The following is a 25997-nucleotide window of genomic DNA, read 5'->3' as shown; positions in this document are numbered from 1 at the left end:
CACGCAGGACTTGGTATGCAGACCTGGTGAATATGTCATCGGCTCCACCATGGAAGCTACCTTTGAGACAGGATCTTCTAGTACAAGGTCCATTCGAACATCCAAATCTAGTCTCTCTGCAACTGACTGCTTGGAAATTGAACGCTTGATTCTATCTAAGCGTGGGTTTTCAGATTCAGTTATAGATACTCTGGTTCAAGCCAGAAAACCTGTGACTAGGAAAATGTACCATAAGATATGGCAAAAATATATCCGTTGGTGCGAATCCAAGGGATTCTCTTGGAGTAAAATTAAAATTCCTAGGATACTTTCTTTTCTCCAAGAGGGTTTGGACAAAGGCTTGTCAGCTAGTTCTCTAAAAGGACAGATATCTGCTCTGTCTGTTTTGTTGCACAAACGTCTGGCAGCCGTGCCAGATGTACAGGCGTTTGTACAGGCGTTAGTCAGAATCAAGCCTGTTTACAGACCTATGACTCCTCCATGGAGTCTAAACTTAGTTCTTTCAGTTCTTCAAGGGGTTCCGTTTGAACCCTTACATTCCATAGATATTAAGTTACTATCTTGGAAAGTTCTGTTTTTGGTTGCTATTTCTTCTGCTAGAAGAGTTTCTGAATTGTCTGCTTTGCAGTGTACTTCTCCCTATCTGGTATTCCATACAGATAAGGTAGTTTTACGTACCAAGCCTGGTTTTCTTCCAAAAGTGGTTTCCAACAGGAATATTAACCAGGAAATAGTTGTTCCTTCTTTGTGTCCGAAACCTGTTTCGAAGAAGGAATGTTTGTTACACAACCTAGATGTGGTCCGTGCTTTAAAATTCTATTTTGAAGCAACAAAGTATTTCAGACAGACATCATCCTTGTTTGTCGTTTATTCTGGTAAGAGGAGAGGACAGAAATCTACTGCTACCTCTCTTTCCTTTTGGCTGAAAAGCATCATCCGATTGGCTTATGAGACTGCCGTACGGCAGCCTCCTGAACGAATTACAGCTCACTCTACTAGAGCTGTGGCTTCCACATGGGCTTTCAAGAACGAGGCTTCTGTTGATCATATCTGTAAGACAGCGACTTGGTCTTCTCTGCATACTTTTGCCAAATTTTACAAATTCGATACTTATGCTTCTGCGGAGGCTGTTTTTGGGAGAAAGGTTTTGCAAGCTGTGGTGCCTTCCGTTTAGGTTACCTGACTTGTTCCCTCCCTTCATCCGTGTCCTAAAGCTTTGGTATTGGTTCCCACAAGTAAGGATGAAACCGTGGACCGGACACACCAATGTAGGAGAAAACAGAATTTATGTTTACCTGATAAATTTCTTTCTCCTACGGTGTGTCCGGTCCACGGCCCGCCCTGGCTTTTAGTCAGGTTTAATTTTTTTTTTCTGTACACTACAGTCACCACGGCACCCTATAGTTTCTCCTTTTTCTCCTAACCGTCGGTCGAATGACTGGGGGGCGGAGCCAGAGGGGGGGCTATATGGACAGCTTTTGCTGTGTGCTCTCTTTGCCATTTCCTGTAGGGGAAGAGAATATCCCACAAGTAAGGATGAAACCGTGGACCGGACACACCGTAGGAGAAAGAAATTTATCAGGTAAACATAAATTCTGTTTTCTCTGCTGCAGGAAATATAGCTGCAAAAAAAGAGAACTAGCCTTAGCCAGAAGCATTTGGACATGTTGAGATTTTTGCATTTCAATGCAAAGTTTCTGAAAAAGTGAATAACAGAAAGTTATTAACAGTGATAGTCTAACGCTTTCTAGTTCTACCTCTTTTCAAACAGTTTTTGGTTTGGTTTTGTTTAATTATAAAACTGTGCTCTTCTGCTTGAAAATTGGACAAACAGTTGTGTTAAAGGGACACTGAACCCAAATTTTTTCTTTCGTGATTCAGATAGAGCATGCAATTTTTTAAGCAACTTTCTAATTTACTCCTATTATCAAATTTTCTTCATTCTCTTAGTATCTTTATTTAAAATGCAAGAATTTAAGTTTAGATGCCGGCCCATTTTTGGTGAACAACCTGGGTTGTTCTTCCTCATTGGTGGATAAATTCATCCACCAATAAAAAAAGTGCTGTCCAGAGGTCTGAAACCAACAAAAAAAAGCTTAGATGCCTTCTTTTTCAAATACAGATAGCAAGAGAACGAAGAAAATTTGATAATAGGAGTAAATTACAAAGTTGCTTAAAATTGCATGCTCTATCTGAATCACAAAAGAAAAAAATTGGGTTCAGTATCCCTTTTAATGTAAAGTTTTAGTCTGAAGTTTATATTTGTAACACTCAGTATGTTGATTTTATTTAAAATATAGGAAACAATTATTGATTCTTTTTTTATCCAATTAGTCTATTAATTGAAAAAATAATTGGCCGATTATGAAAATTATCGTTAGTTGCTGCCCTAATGTAAACTTAGCTATGGTTATACTAGTTATGTACAGTATGTGTGTGTATATGTATATATACACATTATAGAGGTTTATACCTTTTTTTAAAATAATCATGTTAGTGGTCCACGGGATTAAAAATTGTGAGTTTAGTGGTCCCTGCGGTCCGAAAGGTTGGCGGCCCCTGATCTAGATAATAACTTTGCTAGTGATTTCTTCAAATGTAAGATGCCAAATTCTATATTAAATCAGAGGTTTGCTTGATGAGATGTGAATCCTTCATCTGGAAATTTCTTTTCATTTTTGCTATCTATTTTATCTCCAGTGCGCTTTATCAGAATTCCTGGCGATGGAAGAGCAATTCAGCAAGTGAAAGAGCCTTACAATATAAAGTTGGAGAAAGAATTCATGGTTTCACTGTGAATGAGGTACTGTTCTTTGATAAATATGCAACTTTTTGTTGTGTGTATATGTGTGTATGAATATATGTGTGTGTATGCATGTATATATACACAAAGGGTTAACAGCGCTTACAGATCCTAATAAAAAAAAGTTAGATATGCAATAAATGCGTATGTGAATGTTAATAATAGGAAAATAAATTCTTGAGATGTAGATATCAATGTGAATCCTAGTGTTCTTGAAATATCATAAATACCCTTACCAGAATTTACCCCAATCTAATGAGGTAAGTTGCCGCACTGGAGGGTATTTTTGGTAGTAGATAGATTCTGGATTCCGGTGTATGCTTCTTATGATTTCGTCTGCCTCTTGGAGTATGTGTTGATTCGATTTTTTCAGTAGTAATCTCCCAAAACTACGTATGCAGGTGTGCTTGTTGCCTATTGGAGTTTTTCCAGTCTTGGTATGTACTTCCTCATCCGCAGGTATACCCAGGAAGACAAAAGGTCATAGATAGTGTAATACAGTTTTATTAATATAAACAAATAAAAGTAAGCACACATTAAACTCACATTTTATGACCTCGCAAAAATGTGAACACCCCTCTGAAGAAGAAGGAATACTAAAAACCTTTGAAAAGCGTCAGGGTATTTACATACTTGCTTTTACACGTTTTTACTCTTGTTATATATTGCTTTTTATTGCACAAGATTTTAATTCATTTTTGCCTGGTGAGGCTATTTTACCGGACTTTTGCTCATTTTATATTACTGTACTGCATTGAAAACATCATTTGGTGAATCTGAATAAGAACCATCTATAACTTTACGTGCTGTTAACATACCTCACAGTGTTTGAGGTCATAAAATGTGAGTTTAATGTGTGCTTACTTTTATTTATATATATATATATATATATATATATATATATATATATATATATATATATATATATATATATATATATATATATATATATATATATGCAATTACATGCAACCTCATCCTACAACCTCTCGCACAATCTCTTCCTCACACTCTAACCTACCACATACAACATGTGTCTTTACCTCTCGTTCCCTCTAACTCCTCTTCTCAGCAACCTATCGATCATTCCCAGCTCAACCTCTCAATCTTACTTACCCTCACACACCAGGTTCTGTTTATCCTCTTAGTAATTTCTTCTCAAACACAGCCTCGCCCTCTCTTCCTACTTGTCTGATATCCGTTATACTCCTCACCCGCTCACATACTTTCTTCTTCACCTCGTCTCTTCAGACTACATCACACCCTCTTATTGCTCTCTCCCTCACACACAGCACCCTCCTCACACCCTAACTGTCACACACAGCCTCCTTATCTCATCCCTTCTTCTTTGCACACAGCTATGCACATCCTCTTAACTCACTGCCCCTCACATGCCAGCCCTTTCTCACTCTCTCAGTCCCCCTCTCTCTTGCACACACCCATCTCCTCCTCATCCACTCTTCCTCACATATAACTCCTGCTCACCCTCCAACCCCATACTAACACATTTCTCTAGTGGCATTGCCTATACTGTTACAAAAGTTATCTCTGGCTGTTTCTTTAATATATCGGCACAAATTGTGTGTACACACACAATTGTACATTTCACTAGTGATGACGATGATGTTTCTCCTTGCTTTTAAACATTTGATAGAATACTTAAACTCTGTCTTTAACATACATTTTTTGCCTTTTAATTTCCTTAGTTTTAAAAAAGTATATAAAGATAGTGTTGCGCTAGGACAATGGATATTACACTCCTCACTATTAGCAACTCCTTTTAAATTGTTAAAAAGATGGTAAATGTCGTGGCTAAACTCAGCAGGTTCATCATCCTCATTTGTCCGAAGAGCTAAGGGGTTAGTAACAGCATGCTGAGAGACCGCGGTTCCTCTGGCACATGGGACATTTATCCACCTATAATCCACTGATCAGGATCAGACTGCTACAATGCAATCACTGCACTTTTTTTTTTTTTTTATATTACACTTCTGCTCCACTGTTTGTATTCACATTTATGCTTTTTACACAATGTATCAAATGAAAATTGAATTTAAGGGGCAATGCACATTTATTATTTTTTTGGATTTTGAATACCCTGATCTATATAGGGTAATATGAAGGTGTTAAATATCCACTAAGAACTGCAATCACCCAATATAAAACACGTGTCTTTTTTTATTTTATTTTTAATTTTTTTTATATTGTTAATCACTGTTTAAGTGTTTTCATTGCTGTTTATCTGTTAATCACAAATTTAGTTTAATCTTGTTTAGAAACTAGCTGCTTGTTGAAGGGCACTTACCTCTACACTGAGGCTGATATTTATTAAATACACAAATAGGTTATTTGATTTTTTTTTTTTTTTAACTCACTATGCTTTATAAATTTGCACTCTGTATCTAATTGTATAGCTTGTAGCATAGAAATCCATGAATGTTTAGCTGATTAACTACAGATCAGTTTTGCCTTGTGTTATATTTTTTTTTCTAAGGTTTTAATAAAAATGAATCTTTTCTAATTAAAAAAAAAAAAATGCTAAAAAGATAAAATTGAAACAGGTGAAAATAAGTGATGGCGCTGAAACAGCTGAAGATATCAAAAACTACTCATGGATGTTATATAAATCTATTAAAATATATGTTAAATCTACCAACTCAATATAAAAAATGGGACGTCTACCTTAATCGTTAGTAAAATCTGTTCAGAGGCATGCATATAAGTACAAAGTATATAAAATTAACTATACGCTGTTATCTAGATCTAGACAATACTGTAATCATTAAACCAATCCTGAATACAAAGTATCAGAAAATAAACAGTAGTTACTAATGTGCCATACAGTTATTTGACTTGCGTAGTATACACAATACTTTGAAAATGCTGAATACGAATGTCTCTTTAAACCATAGTTTTTTAGGCATATATCATTAATCTTGTGATCTAAAAATTAAAATAAGTACCTCTCTCAGCAGTTGGTACCTGTATCCTGCTATAATATATAGAGGGAAATGGAGCTAAAGAGTGGATACCTTCCAAGCAATTTGCTCCCTTTTAGTTAGATAGCCGATGCAGTCTCTGTAAATAACAAAGGTACCTGTATTCCTTTTGGTCCTCATGCAAGTCTCGGTGTGTATTTGGCTCTTAGTTCACACAGAAGTGAGATCCGCTTCTTCCTAGATGGAGTCTTAAACAGGTGAGTTCACCCCACGTGACCAATGGCGTCTGATGTCACGGGTGACACTCACATTTGACGATATCGTAGATGTCACTTCACCGTGAGCTCTCAGTGAATAAGTAAGCTTGTTATTCCTGCACTTAGTGCTCTGCACGCAGGGAAGATCCTTGGGAATTGCTGTATTTTTCAGCTATAATATAGCTGGATGATGTAAGCAAAGTCTTTAGCGATTAACCCAGGTTAAAACAATTGATGGTAAAAACAATAATAGTATTGTCACACAGTGCTGGATGCCACAAATACGACTCGTTTTATCAACCGCTACTCTATTGGGAGCTCGGCTTGTACGCCTTCGTGAGTAAACGTATGCTGCATCGCACCAATCATATTTGTCTTGAAGAAGGCCCATAATGTGTTCGAAACGTCGACATTAATTCTAATGTTTAACGCATTTGGAAATACAATTGTACTGTTTTTTTATTTGAAAAAAAAGTCCTTTGAGTGCCCTCCTTCACACGAATATGTGTATGTATGTATATATATATATATATATATATATATATATATATATATATATATATATATATATATACATACATACATACATACATACATACATACATACATACATACATACATACACACACACACACACACACACACACACACACACACACACACACACACACGTTTTAAAAACAAAAAAGATTAAGAAAATATGAATATTTTCTAAATGCTTTTATTTCCTTATAAAAATGAAATAACACAAACTTTTATATAGCAGGAAGGGGCACTAATACAGTATATTATGTATATGGATTTAGGTTTTAGGAGGATTGTATTAATAATACATAATATGATGATACTGGGTTGTGACAGAGGATGGAAATGTAATGTGCCTATATTCATCCTGTAATTTTCAGGTATGTGTCAGAATAGAGGGAACACATGTAATGCACTATGCACTGGGTATAGTTGTAAGAGTTACATGTTTAATGCACCACCACTGTGTATGGTGCTGTCCTTATTTAAAAAAATAAAATAAAAATTAAACGGCTCAAGTGAGAAGTAACCTGGGACCTCAGGCACACTATCAGGGCAGGGACCATCAGACACAGAGTGCAGTGACAAAACATCAGTGCTCTGCTGCTTTGAATTACCAGGGGCTGCCATGTTTATTCTCTCTTAGGGCCTGATTATCTAAAGCAGATCAGATGAGATTATGTAGCACTGTGAGATCCCCCAAAATATTCTTAAAAGTTAACTTCTGTTGTCTTTTCTTTCCTGTAATTTAAGGTTCACAATACAATAAGCGTATAACGCCTCTGAGGAAGCATGATTTGAAATGTGACACTGTCTTACTGTTACTTATGATCCCATAGGCAAAAATTCCTTCGATGATAATTTTTTTAGTAGACATTTTTCTGCAGGCCATTTTGAAATTAAATGTTAAATTAGACAGTACACCAGCTTACTTGCAAATGTGTTGATTAAATTGAAAATAAAGCAATTTTAAAGTTTTATAATATATTGCAGTGGTTGAAAATTGCATTCTAATTAGCTGCAGAAAAAATAGTTTTGTTTTTTTAAATTTTTCTTGGTAAAAGTGTAGTAATAAAAAAAGTGCATTAGTCACAAGAAGCTTTTACATTCAGGAGTCCCAGCACTGTTCTTCTAACAGCACTTCTCTCTGGCTGCACTGTCTTAAGGAAAACTTACAGTGCAGCCAGATAAAAACGCTGTTTGAAAAGAACAGCCTGATGTGTAGCAGCACTGCAAAGCGTAAGTGCTAACAATTCTTGCAGGCTTCTTGTTATTTCTGCAGATATTCTGCATATTCTGCAATGACATCTCCGATCACAGCTTGTTCTGCCTTGGGGCTTATAAGGATTAGTATCGCTATGATAGTCTTTCTAAGTAGTAACTATATATTATACATTAACAGCATAACCAGAATTATCCTATTGCATTTCTTTTTGTGGTATTATCTATTGCAGTGGGAAAAAAAGCACAAGGTCCATCAGATCAGTAATATTTTTTTATCATTCTGTTTTACCTGAATGTATTAATTTTTTTTGCTAAGAACACACTGAAAGTGGGAGGTTAAGATGTCTATATATTTGTTCAAAATTAACATCATTAAATTTTCTGTTTTAGGTGACGTCTGTTCCAGACTTATTTTTAACTGCTGTAAAGCTCAATCATGAGACCACGGGGGCGAAATATTTGCACATTGCAAGAGAAGACTCCAATAATTTGTTCAGGTACAGCGACACACAATAATAGAATGTGTTTGCTGAAATTGCAAAGGTTTATGTTAGCAGGGACAACATACATAATTACACGATGAGCATTTCTTCTATTAATAAAAAAAAAAAAAAATCCGCACATCGGATACCGCATGCATTACAAGTTGATAGTAAAAAGTTTTCGCTTGCGTGCTAACCCAATGTGTGTAGAAAGGACAAACTTTGAACTATGCTAGCGCGTTAACATTTTCATCCATAGACTTCATTGGAGCTAGAAAAACTAACACCCTAGTCGATCGTGCTTAACCAAGTGCGCTAACTTAACATCAGATATTAATATTTCACATTCCGATGTTCCTCACATAGGATATGTTGTTCTATTTATATATATATATATACCAAGTTTTTGGATCCAAGCACTCGCTGTATGATGGACTGCCTGGGTGCACTCTATGGTAGATAGGTAGAAACTTTTCATGTAGAGAAGAGGCACACACAGGATTTAAATAACATAAATTTTATTAATTCAATAATTCAGTCAACGTTTCGGTCCTCACAGGGACCTTTGTCAAGACTGTTCTCTATAAGAGGTTATTCGAGGTAGTCACCGCTGATTACCTCGTATAACCTCTTACGGAGAACAGTCTTGACAAAGGTCCCTGTGAGGTTGGAACCACTGTATTTAAAAAAAATTGGCCCATGTACACGGGCTTTAGGACTAGTATGTATGTGTGTGTATATGTGTGTGTGTGTGTGTGTGTTTGTGTATGTATATATATATATATATATATATATATATATATATATATATATATATATATATATATATATATATATATATGTATATGTGTGTATGTATGTATATACATATACATATATATATATATATATATATAATATAATATAATATAATATAATATAATATAATTTAATTTAAAAATACTTAAAACATATTCCCCTTGCAGTAAATACACAGTATAACACTTTATTAGATATGAATATTGCATAAATATTATTTCTTTGATGTAATTGAGCTAGTGATGTATAGGATATACAATCCTACCAGGAGGGGCAAAGTTTCCCAAACCTCAAAATGCCTATAAATACACCCCTCACCACACCCTCAATTCAGTTTTACAAACTTTGCCTCCTATGGAGGTGGTGAAGTAAGTTTGTGCTAAGATTTTTACGTTGATATGCGCTTCTCAGCATTTTGAAGCCCGTTTCCTCTCAGAGTACAGTGAATGTCAGAGGGATGTGAAGGGAGTATCATCTATTGAATGCAATGGTTTTCCTCACGGGGGAACTATTTCATATGTTCTCTGTTATCGGTCGTAGAGATTCATCTCCTACCTCCCTTTTCAGAACGACGATATACTCTCATTCCATTACCTCTACTGATAACTGTTTCAGTTCTGGTTTGGCTATCTGCTATATGTGGATGGGTGTCTTTTGGTAAGTATGTTTTCATTACTTAAGACACTATCAGCTATTGTTTGGCACTTTATGTATTTATATAAAGTTCTAAATATATGTATTGTACTTATATTTGCCATGATTCAGGTTTTCAGTATATTTCCTTTTGCTGACTGTCAGTTTCATATCTGGGAAATGCTTTTTTAATCCAAATTCTTTTTATTAAAGGGATTATAAGAAGTTTACAACATAGAATCAGCCAGAACATGCTTGTTACAAACATTCAGTTTCGTGAGAAAAATCAAAGTCAAGTAAACAATATATACATAGGGCTGAAGGGAGAATGGAGGTAGGGCGAGGGGGGAGGGAAAAAAAAAAAAAGGAGGGTGAAGGAAGGGGGAAAAGGGGAAAGCGGATAAGAGGGTTGGTTGGAATTAGGGTGGGGGATATTGTTTGCTTACATTGAATTAGCAACGGTCAAATGTGTCTGCTAGAGTCGAAGTAATAGTGTGTCTGGGTCAATTAGGAATAGTCAAAATAGAATCTATGGATGACGGGTAAGAATGGTTAGTTAAGCGGTGTCCTGCACAGCAAGCGATAAGTCGAGAGTGTTCTTGAGATACTGTTCCCAGGTAATCTGAGCAGTGATAAAATGGTCCCTATTATCTAATCTATAAGCCCTGTATTCCTCAAGTTCTAGAAGATCTGAAACTTTAGCTCTCCATTGTGCAATAGTGGGGGGGTCTGCGGACTTCCAATTTTTGGCTATAAGGGATTTGGCACTATTTATAAAGATACGAAACAAGGTGATGAGTGGTTTGGATGGGAGTTTGATGTTTTTATTTAAGAGGTATAGCAGGGGGTCGCAAGGTAATGTTTTTTGGAAGATAGTCTCTATTTCCCCAATGAGGGATCTCCAGAATGAGTTGATGACAGTACACCACCACCACATGTGGCCCATGCCACTGCCCACGTGGCCACAGCGCCAGCATCGGTTCGTAGTTGTGGGGTATAATTTATGTAGTCTGCGTGGTGTAAGATACCAATTGTGGAGTATTTTGTAGTTCAGTTCTAGCAAGCCAGCAGAGGAAGAGGAGGATTTAGTGTTGATGAACATAGAGGAGGCCATCTGTGGGAGAATAGTGACCCCCAGTTCCCTTTCCCAGGATTCCATAGAATGGGGAAGGTTGCCAGGAGGGGGGTAGGTTAAGATGGAGTATATTCTGGAGAGGGTGTGGTTGAGAATAGAGGTGGAGGAAAATCATTTTTCTAGATTGGTCAGTGGTCTCAGCATGTTAAGGTGATGTCTATGGGATGTAATGTAGTGGTGGATCTTCCTGAAGGTGAACCAGTTGTGGGCCCAAGTAAAGCCTGACTCTATAAGTTGAGCTTGTGTCAGAAGGCGCTCATTATCAGTGATGTGGTATATGGAAATGTCAGTCGAGGGGGAAGGGTCCTCAGGAATTCTTCTGCAGGTCGTCAGGGAAAACTCATGATTAAAAAGTAGTGATGTCAATGGGGAGGGCCTAGATGAGAGGTAAGGGTTAAGTCTATTGATCTTGTCCCAATGAGTCAAGGTTTCTTTGGTAATTGGGTTCATTATTCCCTCCGGTACAACTCCGCCCCCCGGGTCCCAGCAACAAGATTGTAAGTTAAGCCCAGTATTTATGAGTTCCTCTAAGACAACCCATCTTTTCTGGGATCTGTGGAGTCTCCAATCCACGATTCTCTGTATAAAGATGGCATGGTTATAAAGGTTAAGATCGGGGACTCCCAGACCTCCGTGAACTCGGGGACTCATCATAACTTTATTATTAATTCTTGAGTGTTTACCACCCCAGATAAAAGATGTGAATAGTTTTTGTATGTTAGAGAGAAATCGGGGGGGGGAGGGGTATGGGTAGAGTTTGCAGCAGGTATAGAAGTTTGGGGAAGGCCGTCATTTTAATTGCATTGATTCTACCCATCCAGGAAAGGTGCCTGGAGTGCCAGGATGAAAGTTCCCGCTCTAGAGAAAGTTTTAAAGGGGCAAAGTTTAAATTATATATGGAATCTATCTCCTCTGTGAGGAGGGTGCCTAGGTATTTTAGGTGGGAGGAGCATTGGCGAAAGGGGCAGGATGAGTTAAGTTGTTGTCTGAGGAGTGGCGGCAGGGAGACCCCCAGGTATTCGGATTTGGAGTGATTGATCAGGAAGTTAGTCAGGGTATTAAAAAGTGTGAGTTCATCTATAAGGGCTGGAATGGATTGTGAGGGGTCGGTGAGGGAGAATAGCACATCGTCTGCGAATAAAGAGAGTTTGTAGGACTCCCCCTGGATCGAGATACCATGAATTTTTGAATTTTGTCGGATTCTGGATGCGAATGTTTCTAGGAGGCAGACAAACAATAAGGGGGACAGGGGGCATCCTTGTCTAGTGCCATTTGAAATCTGAAAGGGAGGGGAGAGAATGCCGTTGAGAGATATTCGAGCGGACGGGCAATCATACAGGGCTAAGATTCTATGGAGCATAGAGTCTCCAATGCCCAGGGACTGAAGGGTGGCTTTAAGAAACGGCCAGCCGACGCGGTCGAACGCTTTCTCCGCGTCGGTTGAGAGAAAGATCGTGGGGAGATTTTGCGTTTTGGCATGCCAGAGGAGAAACAGGTTCCGGACTGTATTGTCCCTCGCCTCTCTGAAAGGGATAAAGCCCACTTGGTCTCGGTGGATTAGGTCTGGGAGATAACGATTTAATCTAGTCGCTATCATTTTCGCATAAATTTTGATATCTGCGTTCAATAGGGATATTGGTCTGTAATTCGGGATACTGTCAGGGGACTTGTTAGGTTTTGGGATAACGGAAATGTGGGCTTGGAGGGACAAGGATGGGAAGGGGACGTCATTGTCGATATCTAGAAAGTAAGCTAAAAGAGGGGGGGCCAGAATGTCGAGGAATTTAGCGTAGTATGAATGGGTAAAACCATCTGGACCAGGGGCCTTGCCGGTGGGGAAGGATCGGATAGCTGTCTGGAGTTCTTTTAAAGTAAAAGGAGAGTCTAGGTCTGATTTTTGGTCTGTGGAGAGGGAGGGTAGATCAATAGATGCTAGGTATTCTGAAATGGCCTCCTGGGAGGGGGGGGCTCTTTCTTTATGTAAATTGTATAGCTCCTCATAGAAGTTTTTAAATTTATCAGCTATATCAGAGGAGGAGTGCCAGGTTTTCCCTTTAGCGTCTTTTATGTGCATAATGTATTTTTTGGAAGCTTTACTGCGGAGGAGTCTCGCTAGTAGTCTACCTTGTTTATTTCCCCCTTCGTAAAATCTCCTTCTAAGGAAGAGGGCCCTACGTTTAGCCTCAACCCCTAAAAGTAAGTCTAGTTGTTTTTGTTTATGTTGGATATGATCGAGGAGGGAGTGTGACTTAGGAAATCTCTTGTGGGAGTCTTGAAGTTTTGTCAGTTCTTCTAGTAAGTTTTTAAGGGCTAGAGAGTGTTGCCGTCTCCTATCTGCCTTGATTGCAATGAGGTCCCCCCTGATGACACATTTGTGTGCCTCCCAGATATTAAGGGGAGACATCCCAGGTGTAGAATTTAATCTAAAGTAGGAAGTGAGTTTTTCTTGTAGTTGTATTTTAATCATAGGGTCGGACAGTAAGGACTCATCTAACTTCCAAGTGTAGTCTAATCTCTGGGAGGTGGGCCACGACAGTGTGCAACTAATCCTAGCATGGTCAGACCAGGTTATGGGGGAGATGTCGGTAGCTTGCACTAGGGTCAGACTTGAAACATCAATCATTATATAATCGATACGAGAGTAGGATTGGTGGGGGTATGAGTAAAAAGAATAACCTTTTTCTGGGGGATGGTAGATTCTCCAGGTGTCGTGTAAATTCAATTTGGAGAGGGAGGACTTTACTGACTTAAGGGTTTTTTGGGGGATTGATGTGTGGCCGGAGGAACAGTCAAGACCAGGGTCTAAGGCCAAATTGAAATCACCCCCCAGGATCAGGGTGCCTCTAGTCATTTCTGAAATGATAGTACAGGACTGGTGGTAGAACCCAGTAGGGTTGGAATTAGGGGCATATATGTTGGCAATGGTTACTGTCCTATTAAACAGCCGGCCGGTGATAATCACTAGTCTACCTTCCCTGTCTCTGTATATATTAGAGGGGGTGAAGGGGATCTGATTTCTGATCAAAATGCCTACCCCATTGTGCTTTGTCGAGTGAGAGGGTAAGTACACCTGGCCAAATTTCCTAAGAGATAATAATGGCTCTCTACCTTTTTTGAAATGGGTTTCCTGGAGTAGGATGATATCGTATTTGAGTTTTTGGAATTCCCTCATGGCCCTCGATCTTTTCTGAGGGGTATTAAAGCCCTTTACATTATGAGAAGCGATGGAGATGGATCTGGGGTTCCTATCCATGTCTATGTGAGTGGGTGAGCGCTGAAGTCGAGGATAGAGAGATGTCGCCTAGGAGGGTAGGGCGGTTGTGAGAGTAAGGTAGGGGGTCTATGATGGCCCAATGACTAAGGGAGGAGTAGAAGACAAATGAAAAAGTAAGGGCAGAGTGGGGAACATGGTAATATAAGCAGACACGTAGCAACCAAATACCTCTGGTGAGAAGGTAAACAGAGGTGATAAAGATAAATCTATAATGACCTTGAGCAATATGATAAAGATATGTGAAAATGAGCATAATACGTTTTGAATATAACACACACAAATAAACTTGAACAATTACAGCAGAACTTGCATGAATAAACTGGGCGTACAACAACAAAAACAGAAAAACAACTTGGTCCAGGTTACCGCAGCCAGTACTGCGGCCTGGAAAGGACGTTAGATACATCATCCAGGGGGGTGGAATGATGTTATGGAACCTAAGGGGTGAAATTTGTTAGACAAACATAAATATATGGCATAATTATAGCTTGAGCAACATACACATATGGGCAAAGTAGCATGTAAGGTAAATCTAAGAAGCATGTCAATACAAGCCCAGGTGTAGTGGGTTTATACTGTACCAGTCCAGAGTATAAGTCACTTGCAGGTTTTCTTCGAGGAAGAAAAACTGGAGACAGATCCCTCAAATGTATTGAGGAATAAGGGTATGAATGAACAATTAGCCTATGGGGTAAGGCTTGTGGGAATTTTCAATGGGAAGTTAGTAAGTGGTCAGTTTAGGATCCTGTAGAAGTGGTGGCAAGGCCTGTTCTGCGTCTCTTAGGTAGTATTCTCGACCAGCTAGGTCTCTGGTCTTTCGGTGCCTCGTCATCTGAATGTATCAGGTGGTGTTGGCTAGTGATGATCGACTCAGGAGGTTGTTCGAATGTAAGGTTAAGTTTCTTAGAAATGTGGTCCAGGTCTGAGAAGCCTTTATAGACAAGTTGGCCTCCATTGTGGGAGATGATTAGGCTGAATGGAAAGCCCCAACGGTATCTGACATTGTGTTCTTGTAAAGTTTTGGTGATAAAGCGGACCTCTCTTCTGCGCTGGATTGTCTGAGGGCAGAGATCCTGATATACTTGTAGGGAGTGGTTGTGAAATTGAATGGTCCGTCGGGTTCTGGCAGATTGCCAGATCTCTTCTTTTGTGGTGTATTTAAGAAATCTAAGGATAACGTCCCTATGTGGGGCAGGCGGTTTAGCAGGAGGTCTTAGAGCCCTATGGATTCTCTCGATGTCGTCGTTCTGAATAAGAGGGGCTTGGGGTAAGAGGAAGTGAAAAAATTCTGTGACATATGTCCTGAGTTGTTCAGTAGAGACATCCTCTGGTATCCCCCTCAAGCGGAGATTGTTTCTTCTTCCTCGATTCTCGAGGTCTTCGATTTTGTCGTTTAAGTTTTGGATCATAGAGTCGTGCACATTAATGTTTTGAGTATTGGTGCTGACCATGTTGTTGAGATGTTCCTGTCCGTCTTCTAAAAATTCCATTCTGGAGCCCAATTCGTTAAGGTCTTTTTTAAGATCTTTAATTTCATCTTTAATAAATTTCTTTAAGGATTCTATATCTGATTTGGATGGCAGTCCCGCTATCTGTGTCTGAATAGATTGTAGGGAATCTTGGGATGAAGAAGGGTTAAGAACAGTGGAGGGCAGTTCTGAGGATTGTGCATTATCCGTCGTTACAGTTTCTTGAGGGTGAAAAAATGATGTTACTGAGGGGCCCAGAGTTAGTGTTTTTGTGGGTTTGTCAGGTTTATTTCCTTTCTTACTTGTCATGGTGAGAGAGATTGGTGGCGTAGCAAAATATTGTGAAAAATAGGCTAATAGTAAAGAAAATTTCTTTTTGGTTCTTCCTGCACTGAGTAGCAGGGATCTTATGGAGAAATCTATTACAGTCTCTCTGGGTTAAGCTCAAGGGATCAATTTCTGTATAAGGCAACAGTCCATGCGCTAAACTTCAGAAGGAAATATTAAGTTGTACTGCAGAACTGCAACGGACCAAAAAAGTGTACTGGTGAGGTCCGGTCAAGCAATGACTCAAAAGAGCGTAGGTTTACTGGCCACTCAGAGAGGCTAAATGAGTGTTGTATGGGAATATATAATCCTGAGAGGTGAGAGTGGAGGCCTCTAGCATTAGTGTCTGTTAGGATGGAGTGCGTAGTTATGAGTACCTGTAGCCACGTGGGAGGCAGTTGCGTGTCGGGCCACCGGCAGATGGTGAAGCCGGGGAGAATCCGGACCGGCAGGATCCCCCAACAGAGCCGTTCAGGAGTGCAGTCGGGTAGGAGGCCTCACGTGGCAAACAGCATAAGCGGCACTAGTCGCCGATCAGGGGTCCTGTGTGGCGGTAAGATGGCGTCTGCAGTTCTTGTTACAGATAGTTCCGCAACAGATTTCCCTCGAAGTTGCAAAGTGAATAGTGTGTCTGGGTTGTTAGACACTAATTAGGATGACGTGGCAGCGGTAATTGGTAGCATTTATGCCGTTATTAATGCCCAAAGGTCCCAAACAGCTCCGGAGCTCTTTTACAGTGCGTCCATGCTCCAGCACGGCGTAGCTCCGCCCCCTGGGGGGAAATGCTTTTTTAATGAAAAATGTATTTCTTACCTGGGGTATAGTCTCTTTTTCTAATTGACAGACTTTTAAATTCACGGGCAGAATTAGGCTCGCAAAGAGTTTATTGCGTCATTCTTTTTTTGGCGCAAAGTTACGTTAGTTGATAAAAATTCGTCATTTCCGGCGTATTAGTTGACGCCAAGTCCTTTCACAATGTTACGTCATTTTTGATGCAAGTGTGTTGTTTCCGGTCGTTTTTGGCGCCAAAAAATATTTTTCTGTTGTGCGTCATACTTGGAGCAAAATATTTTCATTATTTAAGACCCCATTTCTATTTGCCTCCTGCCTTTTTTTCTATGTCCCATTCCTGAAACTGCCATATAAGGAAATTGATAATTTTGCTTTATATGTTGTTTTTTTCTCTTACATTTGCAAGATGTCTCAATCTGATCCTGTCTCAGAAATCACTGTTGGAACCCTGCTGCCTGATAACAGTTCTACCAAAGCTAAGTGCATTTGTTGTAAACTTGTGGAGGTTATACCTCCAGCTGTGGTTTGTAATGGTTGTCATGATATTGCAGAGAATGTTTCCATCAGTAGTAGTTCATTACCTGTTGCTGTCCCCTCAACATCTAATGCTCAAGATATAACTGTAAATTTAAAAGCATTTATTTCTGATTCTATTAAGATGGCTTTGTCTGCCATTCTGCCTTCTAATAAACGTAAAATATCTTTTAAAACTTCTCATAAGGTTGATGAAATTTCAAATGACCAGCAACATACTGAATTATCCTTCTCTGATGAGGATCTATCTGATTCAGAAGATCCTGCCTCAGATATTGACACTGACAAATCCTCTTATTTGTTTAAAATGGAGTATATTCGTTCTTTGTTAAAAGAAGTGTTGATTACATTAGGTATGGAGGAAACTAGTCCTCTCGATATTAAAACTAGTAAACGTTTAAATTCTGTTTATAAACCTCCTGTGGTTATTCCAGTTCCTGATGCTATTTCTGATATGATTTTTAAGGAATGGAATAGGCCTGGTACTTCTTTTATTCTTCAAGGTTTAAAAAATTGTATCCTTTTCCAGCAGTTAGATTGGAGTTTTGGGAAAAGATCCCCAAAGTTGATGGGGCTATCTCTACTCTTGCTAAACGTACTACTATTCCTATGGTAGATAGTACTTCTTTTAAAGATCCTTTAGATAGGAAACTTGAATTTTATTTAAGGAAAGCTTATTTATATTCAGGTCATCTTCTTAGGCCTGCAATTTATTTGGCTGATGTTGCAGCTGCTTCAATTTTTTGGTTGGAAACTAGCGCAACACGTTTGGGATCATGATTTGTCTAGCATTGTTAAGTTGATTCAACATGCTAATAATTTCATTTGTGATGCCATTTTTTATATTATCAAAATTGATGTTAAATCTATGTCTTTAGCTATTTTAGCTAGAAGAGCTTTGTGGCTCAAATCTTGGAATGCTGATATGACTTCTAAGTCCAGATTGCTATCTCTTTCTTTCCAAGCTGGTAGGGGGCAGATTAAATTTTTTCAAAGATGTTTGGATCAATTTGGTCCAAAATCATTGGATTCAGAGTATTGTCTCTCAGGGGTACAGAATAGGATTCAGAGTAAGACCGCCTGTGAGAAGATTTTTTTTTCTCTCGCGCATTCCAGCAAACCCAGTAAAGGCTCAGGCTTTCCTGAAGTGTGTTTCAGACCTGGAGTTATCAGGGGTAATTATGCCAGTTCCATTTCAGGAACAGGGTCTGGGGTTTTATTCTAATCTATTCATTATCCCAAAGAAAGAAAATTCATTCAGACCAGATTTGGATTTAAAGATTTTGAATCGATATTTAAGAGTACCAACTTTCAAAATGGTGACTATAAGGACTATTCTGCCTTTTGTTTAGCAAGGGCATTATATGTCTACAATAGACTTGCAGGATGCATATCTTCATATTCCGATTCATCCAGATCACTATCAGTTCCTGAGATTTTCTTTTCTAGACAAGTATTACCAATTTGTTGCTCTTCCTTTTGGCCTAGCGACAGCTACAAGAATCTTTTCAAAGGTTCTTGGTGCCCTACTCTCTGCGGTATTTCCTTTTTTGGACGATATCTTGGTACTTGCTCAGTCTTTACGTTCTGCAGAATCTCACACGAATCAACTAGTGTTGTTTCTTCGAAGACATGGTTGGAGGATCAGTTTACCAAAAAGTTCTTTGATTCCTCAGACAAAGGTAACCTTTTTAGGTTTCCAAATAGATTCAGTGTCCATGACTTTCTCTCTCTAACAGACAAGAGACGTTTGAAATTGGTTGCAGCCTGTCAGAACCTTCAGTCTTAGTCATTCCCTTCAGTAGCTATGTGCATTGAAGTTTTAGGTCTCATGACTGCAGCATCGGACGCGATCCCCTTTGCTTGTTTTCATATGAGACCTCTCCAGCTTTGTATGCTAAACCAATGGTGCAGGGATTATACAAGGATATCACAATTTAATATCCTTAAATCCCAGTGTTCGACTTTCTCTGACTTGGTGGTTAGATCACCATCGTATAATTTTAGGGGCCTCTTTCGTTCGTCCAACCTGGACTGTGATCACAACAGATGCGAGTCTTTCGGGTTGGGGAGCTGTTTGGGGATCTCTGACAGCACAAGGGGTTTGTAAATCTCAAGAGGCGAGATTACCAATAAATATTTTGAAACTTCATGCGATTCTCAGGGCTCTTCAGTCTTGGCCTCTGTTGAAGAGAGAACCGTTCATTTGTTTTCAGACAGACAATATCACAACTGTGGCATATGTCAATCATCGGGGTGGGACTCACAGTCCTCAAGCTATGAAAGAAGTATCTTGGATACTTGTTTGGGCGGAATCCAGCTCCTGTCTAATTTCTGTGGTTCATATCCCAGGTATAGACAATTGGGAAGTGGATTACCTCAGTCGTCAGATTTTACATCTGGGAGAATGGTCTCTCCACCCAGATGTGTTTTCTCAAATTGTTCAGATGTGGGGGCTTCCAGAAATAGATCTGATGGCATCTCATCTAAACAAAAAACTTCCCAGGTACCTGTCCAGGGATCCTCAGGCGGAAGCAGTGAATGCATTGACACTTCCTTGGTGTTATCAAGCTGCTTATATTTTCCTGCCTCTAGTTCTTCTTCTCCAAAATCATCATGATGCAATCGTTTGTGCTGCTGGTGGCTCCAGCATGGCCTCACAGGTTTCGGTATGCGGATCTTTTTCGGATGTCCAGTTGCTAACCTTGGCCACTTCTATTAAGGCTAGACCTTCTATCTCAAGGTCTGTTTTTCTATCAGGATCTCAAATCATTAAATTTGAAGGTATGGAAATTGAACGCTTAAGGCATAGTCATAGAGGTTTCTCTGATTCAGTGATTAATACTATGATGCAGGCTCGTAAATCTGTTTCTAGAAAGATTTATTATCGAGTTCTCATAAATTCTCATAAATAAATTCTCATAAATTCTATTGGCATTCTTTTCGAATTCCTAGAATTTTACAGTTTCTTCAGGATGGTTTGGATAAAGGTTTGTCTGCAAGTTCCTTGAAAGGACAAATCTCTGCTATTTCTGTTTTATTTCATAGAAAGATTGCTAGACTTCCTGATATTCATTGTTTTGTGCAGGCTTTGGTTCGTATCAAGCCTGTCATTGAATTAATCTCTCTCCTTGGAGTCTTAATTTGGTTTTGAAGGCCTTACAGGCTCCTCCGTTATGTCCGAAGAATGTATAGGCTCAAACTACTTTCTTGGAAAGTGTTGTTTCTTTTGGCCATCTCTTCTGCTAGAAGAGTTTCTGAATTATCCGCTCTCTTGTGAATCTCCTTTTCTGATTTTTCATCAGGATAAGGCAGTTTTGCGGACTTCATTAAAATTCCTACCTAAGGTTGTAAATTCTAACAACATTAATAGAGAAATTGTTGTCCCTTCTTTGTGTCCTAATCCTAAGAATTCTTTGGAAAGATCTTTACATTCTTTGGATGTTGTGAGAGCTTTGAAATATTATGTTGAAGCTACTAAAGATTTCAGGAAGACTTCTAGTTTATTTGTTATCTTTCCTGGTTCCAGGAAAGGTCAGAAGGCTTCTGCCGTTTCCTTGGCCTCGTGGTTAAAACTTTTGATTCATCAAGCCTATTTGGAGTCGGATCAAGCCCTGCCTCAGAGAATTACAGCTCATTCTACTAGATCAGTTCCCACTTCCTGGGCTTTTAAGAATGAAGCTTCAGTTGATCAGATTTGCAAAGCTGCTACTTGGTCTTCTTTGCATACATTTACTAAATTCTACCATTTTGATGTATTTGCTTCTTCGGAAGCAGTTTTTGGTACAAAAGTTCTTCAGGCAGCTGTTTTAGTTTGATTTTTCTGCTTTTGATTTAAGTTTTTTCCTCACATTTATGAGAATTAACTTATATTTTGGGTTGTGGATTATTTTTTTTAGCGGAAAATGGCTGTTTTTATTTTATTCCTCCCTCTCTAGTGACTCTTGCGTGGAGTTCCACATCTTTGTCTCTTGCCAATTACATGAAAGAAAACATACTTTATGTAAGATCTTACCTGATAAATTCATCTATTTCATGTTGGCAAGAGTCCATGAGGCCCACCCCCTTTTTTATGATTTTTTTTGTATAAAGCATAATTATTTCCAAATTCCTTTGCTGATGCTTTTTACTCCTTTCTTTATCACCCCACTTCTTGGCTATTCGTTAAACTGAATTGTGGGTGTGGTGAGGGGTGTTTTTATAGGCATTTTGAGGTTTGCTAGCTCATGGACTCTTGCCAATATGAAAGAAATGAATTTATTACGTAAGTTCTTACATAAATTATGTTTCTTTCATGTAATTAGCAAGAGTCCATGAGCTAGTGACGTATGGGATATATATTCCTACCAGGAGGGGCAAAGTTTCCCAAACCTCAAAATGCCTATAAATACACCCCTCACCACACCCACAAATCAGTTTTACAAACTTTGCCTGCTATGGAGGTGGTGAAGTAAGTTTGTGCTAGATTCTACGTTGATATGCGCTCCGCTGCAGGTTGGAGCCCGGTTTTCCTCTCAGAGTGCAGTGAATGTCAGAGGCATGTGAGGAGAGTATTGCCTATTTGAATTCAATGATCTCCTTCTACGGGGTCTATTTCATAGGTTCTCTGTTATCGGTCGTAGAGATTCATCTCTTACCTCCCTTTTCAGATCAACGATATACTCTTATATATACCATTACCTCTGCTGATTTTCGTTTCAGTACTGGTTTGGCTTTCTACAACATGTAGATGAGTGTCCTGGGGTAAGTAAGTCTTATTTTCTGTGACACTCTAAGCTATGGTTGGGCACTTTTTTATAAAGTTCTAAATATATGTATTCAAACATTTACTTGCCTTGACTCAGGATGTTCAACATTCCTTATTTCAGACAGTCAGTTTCATATTTGGGATAATGCATATGAATAAATCAAATTTTTTTTTTTTTTTTTTTTTTTTTCTTACCTTAAAATTTGACTTTTTCCCTGTGGGCTGTTAGGCTCGCGGGGGCTGAAAATGCTTCATTTTATTGCGTCATTCTTGGCGCGGACTTTCTTGGCGCAAAATTTTTTTTTCTGTTTCCGGCGTCATACGTGTCGCCGGAAGTTGCGTCATTTTTGACGTTCTTTTGCGCCAAAAATGTCGGCGTTCCGGATGTGGCGTCATTTTTGGCGCCAAAAGCATTTAGGCGCCAAATAATGTGGGCGTCATTTTTGGCGCTAAAAAAAATATGGGCGTCGCTATTGTCTCCACATTATTTAAGTCTCATTTTTTATTGCTTCTGGTTGCTAGAAGCTTGTTCACTGGCATTTTTTCCCATTCCTGAAACTGTCATTTAAGGAATTTGATCAATTTTGCTTTATATGTTGTTTTTTCTATTACATATTGCAAGATGTCCCACGTTGAAACTGAGTCAGAAGATACTTCTGGAAAATCGCTGCCTGGTGCTGGAGCTACCAAAGCTAAGTGTATCTGCTGTAAACTTATGGTATCTGTTCCTCCAGCTGTTGTTTGTACTGTTTGTCATGACAAACTTGTTAAAGCAGATAATATTTCCTTTAGTACTGTTACATTACCTGTTGCTGTTCCGTCAACATCTAATACTCAGAGTGTTCCTGGTAACATAAGAGATTTTGTTTCTAAATCCATTAAGAAGGCTATGTCTGTTATTCCTCCTTCTAGTAAACGTAAAAAGTCTTTTAAAACTTCTCATTTTTCAGATGAATTTTTAAATGAACATCATCATTCTGATTCTGATAATGGTTCTTCTGGTTCAGAGGATTCTGTCTCAGAGGTTGATGCTGATAAATCTTCATATTTATTTAAAATGGAATTTATTCGTTCTTTACTTAAAGAAGTCCTAATTGCATTAGAAATTGAGGATTCTGGTCCTCTTGATACTAAATCTAAACGTTTAGATAAGGTTTTTAAATCTCCTGTAGTTATTCCAGAAGTTTTTCCTGTCCCTGGTGCTATTTCTGAAGTAATTTCCAGGGAATGAGATAATTTGGGTAATTCATTTACTCCTTCTAAACGTTTTAAGCAATTATATCCTGTGCCATCTGACAGATTAGAGTTTTGGGACAAAATCCCTAAGGTTGATGGGGCTGTCTCTACTCTTGCTAAGCGTACTACTATTCCTACGGCAGATGGTACTTCCTTTAAGGATCCTTTAGATAGGAAAATTGAATCCTTTCTAAGAAAAGCTTACTTGTGTTCAGGTAATCTTCTTAGACCTGCTATATCTTTAGCGGATGTTGCTGCAGCTTCAACTTTTTGGTTAGAAGCTTTAGCGCAACAAGTAACAGATCACAATTCTCATAGCATTATTATTCTTCTTCAACATGCTAATAATTTTATTTGTGATGCCATCTTTGATATCATTAGAGTTGATGTCAGGTATATGTCTCTAGCTATTTTAGCTAGAAGAGCTTTATGGCTTAAAACTTGGAATGCTGATATGTCTTCTAAGTCTACTCTGCTTTCCCTTTCTTTCCAGGGTAATAAATTGTTTGGTTCTCAGTTGGATTCTATTATCTCAACTGTTACTGGAGGGAAAGGAACTTTTTTACCACAGGATAAAAAATCTAAAGGTAAATTTAGGTCCAATAATCGTTTTCGTTCCTTTCGTCACAACAAGGAACAAAAGCCTGATCCTTCATCCTCAGGAGCAGTATCAGTTTGGAAACCATCTCCAGTCTGGAATAAATCCAAGCCTTTTAGAAATTCAAAGCCAGCTCCTAAGTCCACATGAAGGTGCGGCCCTCATTCCAGCTCAGCTGGTAGGGGGCAGATTATGTTTTTTCAAAGAAATTTGGATCAATTCCGTTCACAATCTTTGGATTCAGAACATTGTTTCAGAAGGGTACAGAATTGGCTTCAAGATAAGGCCTCCTGCAAAGAGATTTTTTCTTTCCCGTGTCCCAGTAAACCCAGCGAAGGCTCAAGCATTTCTGAAATGTGTTTCAGATCTAGAGTTGGCTGGAGTAATTATGCCAGTTCCAGTTCTGGAACAGGGACTGTGGTTTTATTCAAATCTCTTCATTGTACCAAAGAAGGAGAATTCCTTCAGACCAGTTCTGGATCTAAAAATTTTGAATCGTTATGTAAGGATACCAACATTCAAAATGGTAACTATAAGGACTATCCTGCCTTTTGTTCAGCAAGGGCATTATATGTCTACAATAGATTTACAGGATGCATATCTGCATATTCCGATTCATCCAGATCACTATCAGTTTCTGAGATTCTCTTTCCTAGACAAGCATTACCAGTTTGTGGCTCTGCCGTTTGGCCTAGCTACAGCTCCAAGAATTTTTACAAAGGTTCTCGGTGCCCTTCTGTCTGTAATCAGAGAACAGGGTTTTGTGGTATTTCCTTATTTGGACGATATCTTGGTACTTGCTCAGTCTTCACATTTAGCAGAATCTCATACGAATCGACTTGTGTTGTTTCTTCAACATCATGATTGGAGGATCAATTTACCAAAAAGTTCATTGATTCCTCAGACACAGGTAACCTTTTTAGGTTTTCAGATAGATTCAGTGTCCATGACTCTATCTTTGACAGACAAGAGACGTCTAAGATTGATATCAGCTTGTCAAAACCTTCAGTCACAATCATTCCCTTCGGTAGCCTTATGCATGGAAATTCTAGGTCTTATGACTGCTGCATCGGACGCGATCCCCTTTGCTCGTTTTCACATGCGACCTCTTCAGCTCTGTATGCTGAACCAGTGGTGCAGGGATTACACAAAGATATCTCAATTAATATCTTTAAAACCAATTGTACGACACTCTCTGACGTGGTGGACAGATCACCATCGTTTAGTTCAGGGGGCTTCTTTTGTTCTTCCGACCTGGACTGTAATTTCAATAGATGCAAGTCTTACAGGTTGGGGAGCTGTGTGGGGGTCTCTGACAGCACAATGGGTTTGGGAATCTCAGGAGGTGAGATTACCGATCAATATTTTGGAACTCCGTGCAATTTTCAGAGCTCTTCAGTTTTGGCCTCTTCTAAAGAGAGAATCGTTCATTTGTTTTCAGACAGACAATGTCACAACTGTGGCATACATCAATCATCAAGGAAGGACTCACAGTCCTCTGGCTATGAAAGAAGTATCTCGAATTCTGGTATGGGCGGAATCCAGCTCCTGTCTAGTTTCTGCGGTTCATAACCCAGGTATAGACAATTGGGAAGCGGATTATCTCAGTCGCCAAACATTACATCCGGGCGAATGGTCTCTTCACCCAGAGGTATTTCTTCAGATTGTTCAAAGGTGGGGACTTCCAGAAATAGATCTGATGGCCTCTCATCTAAACAAGAAACTTCCCAGGTATCTGTCCAGATCCAGGGATCCTCAAGCGGAAGCAGTGGATGCATTGTCACTTCCTTGGAAGTATCATCCTGCCTATATCTTTCCGCCTCTAGTTCTTCTTCCAAGAGTAATCTCCAAGATTCTGAAGGAATGCTCGTTTGTTCTGCTGGTAGCTCCAGCATGGCCTCACAGGTTTTGGCATGCGGATCTTGTCCGTATGGCCTCTTGCCAACCGTGGACGCTTCCGTTAAGGCCAGACCTTCTGTCGCAAGGTCCTTTTTTCCATCAGGGTCTCAAATCCTTAAATTTAAAGGTATGGAGATTGAACGCTTGATTCTTAGTCAAAGAGGTTTCTCTGACTCTGTGATTAATACTATGTTACAGGCTCGTAAATCTGTATCTAGGGAGATATATTATAGAGTCTGGAAGACTTATATTTCTTGGTGTCTTTCTCATCATTTTTCCTGGCATTCTTTTAGAATTCCGAGAATATTACAGTTTCTTCAGGATG

At 39.1% G+C, this 25997-nt stretch overlaps 1 protein-coding gene across 1 annotated transcript in view; it reads left to right on the top strand.

Moving 5' to 3' along the window:
• The window catches only part of PITRM1 (pitrilysin metallopeptidase 1), a 488932-nt gene that overhangs the window by 19332 nt on the left and 443603 nt on the right, over positions 1 to 25997 (top strand). The window contains exons 2-3 of the mRNA XM_053715675.1: positions 2701 to 2803; positions 8139 to 8245. Coding sequence (XP_053571650.1) covers positions 2701 to 2803; positions 8139 to 8245 — 210 coding nt within the window. The remainder of the gene's footprint in view (positions 1 to 2700; positions 2804 to 8138; positions 8246 to 25997) is intronic.

This window comes from Bombina bombina, chromosome 5 (genome assembly GCF_027579735.1).
Source record: "Bombina bombina isolate aBomBom1 chromosome 5, aBomBom1.pri, whole genome shotgun sequence".
NCBI lineage: Eukaryota > Metazoa > Chordata > Amphibia > Anura > Bombinatoridae > Bombina > Bombina bombina.
This window is presented reverse-complemented; position numbering and strand designations above follow the sequence as displayed.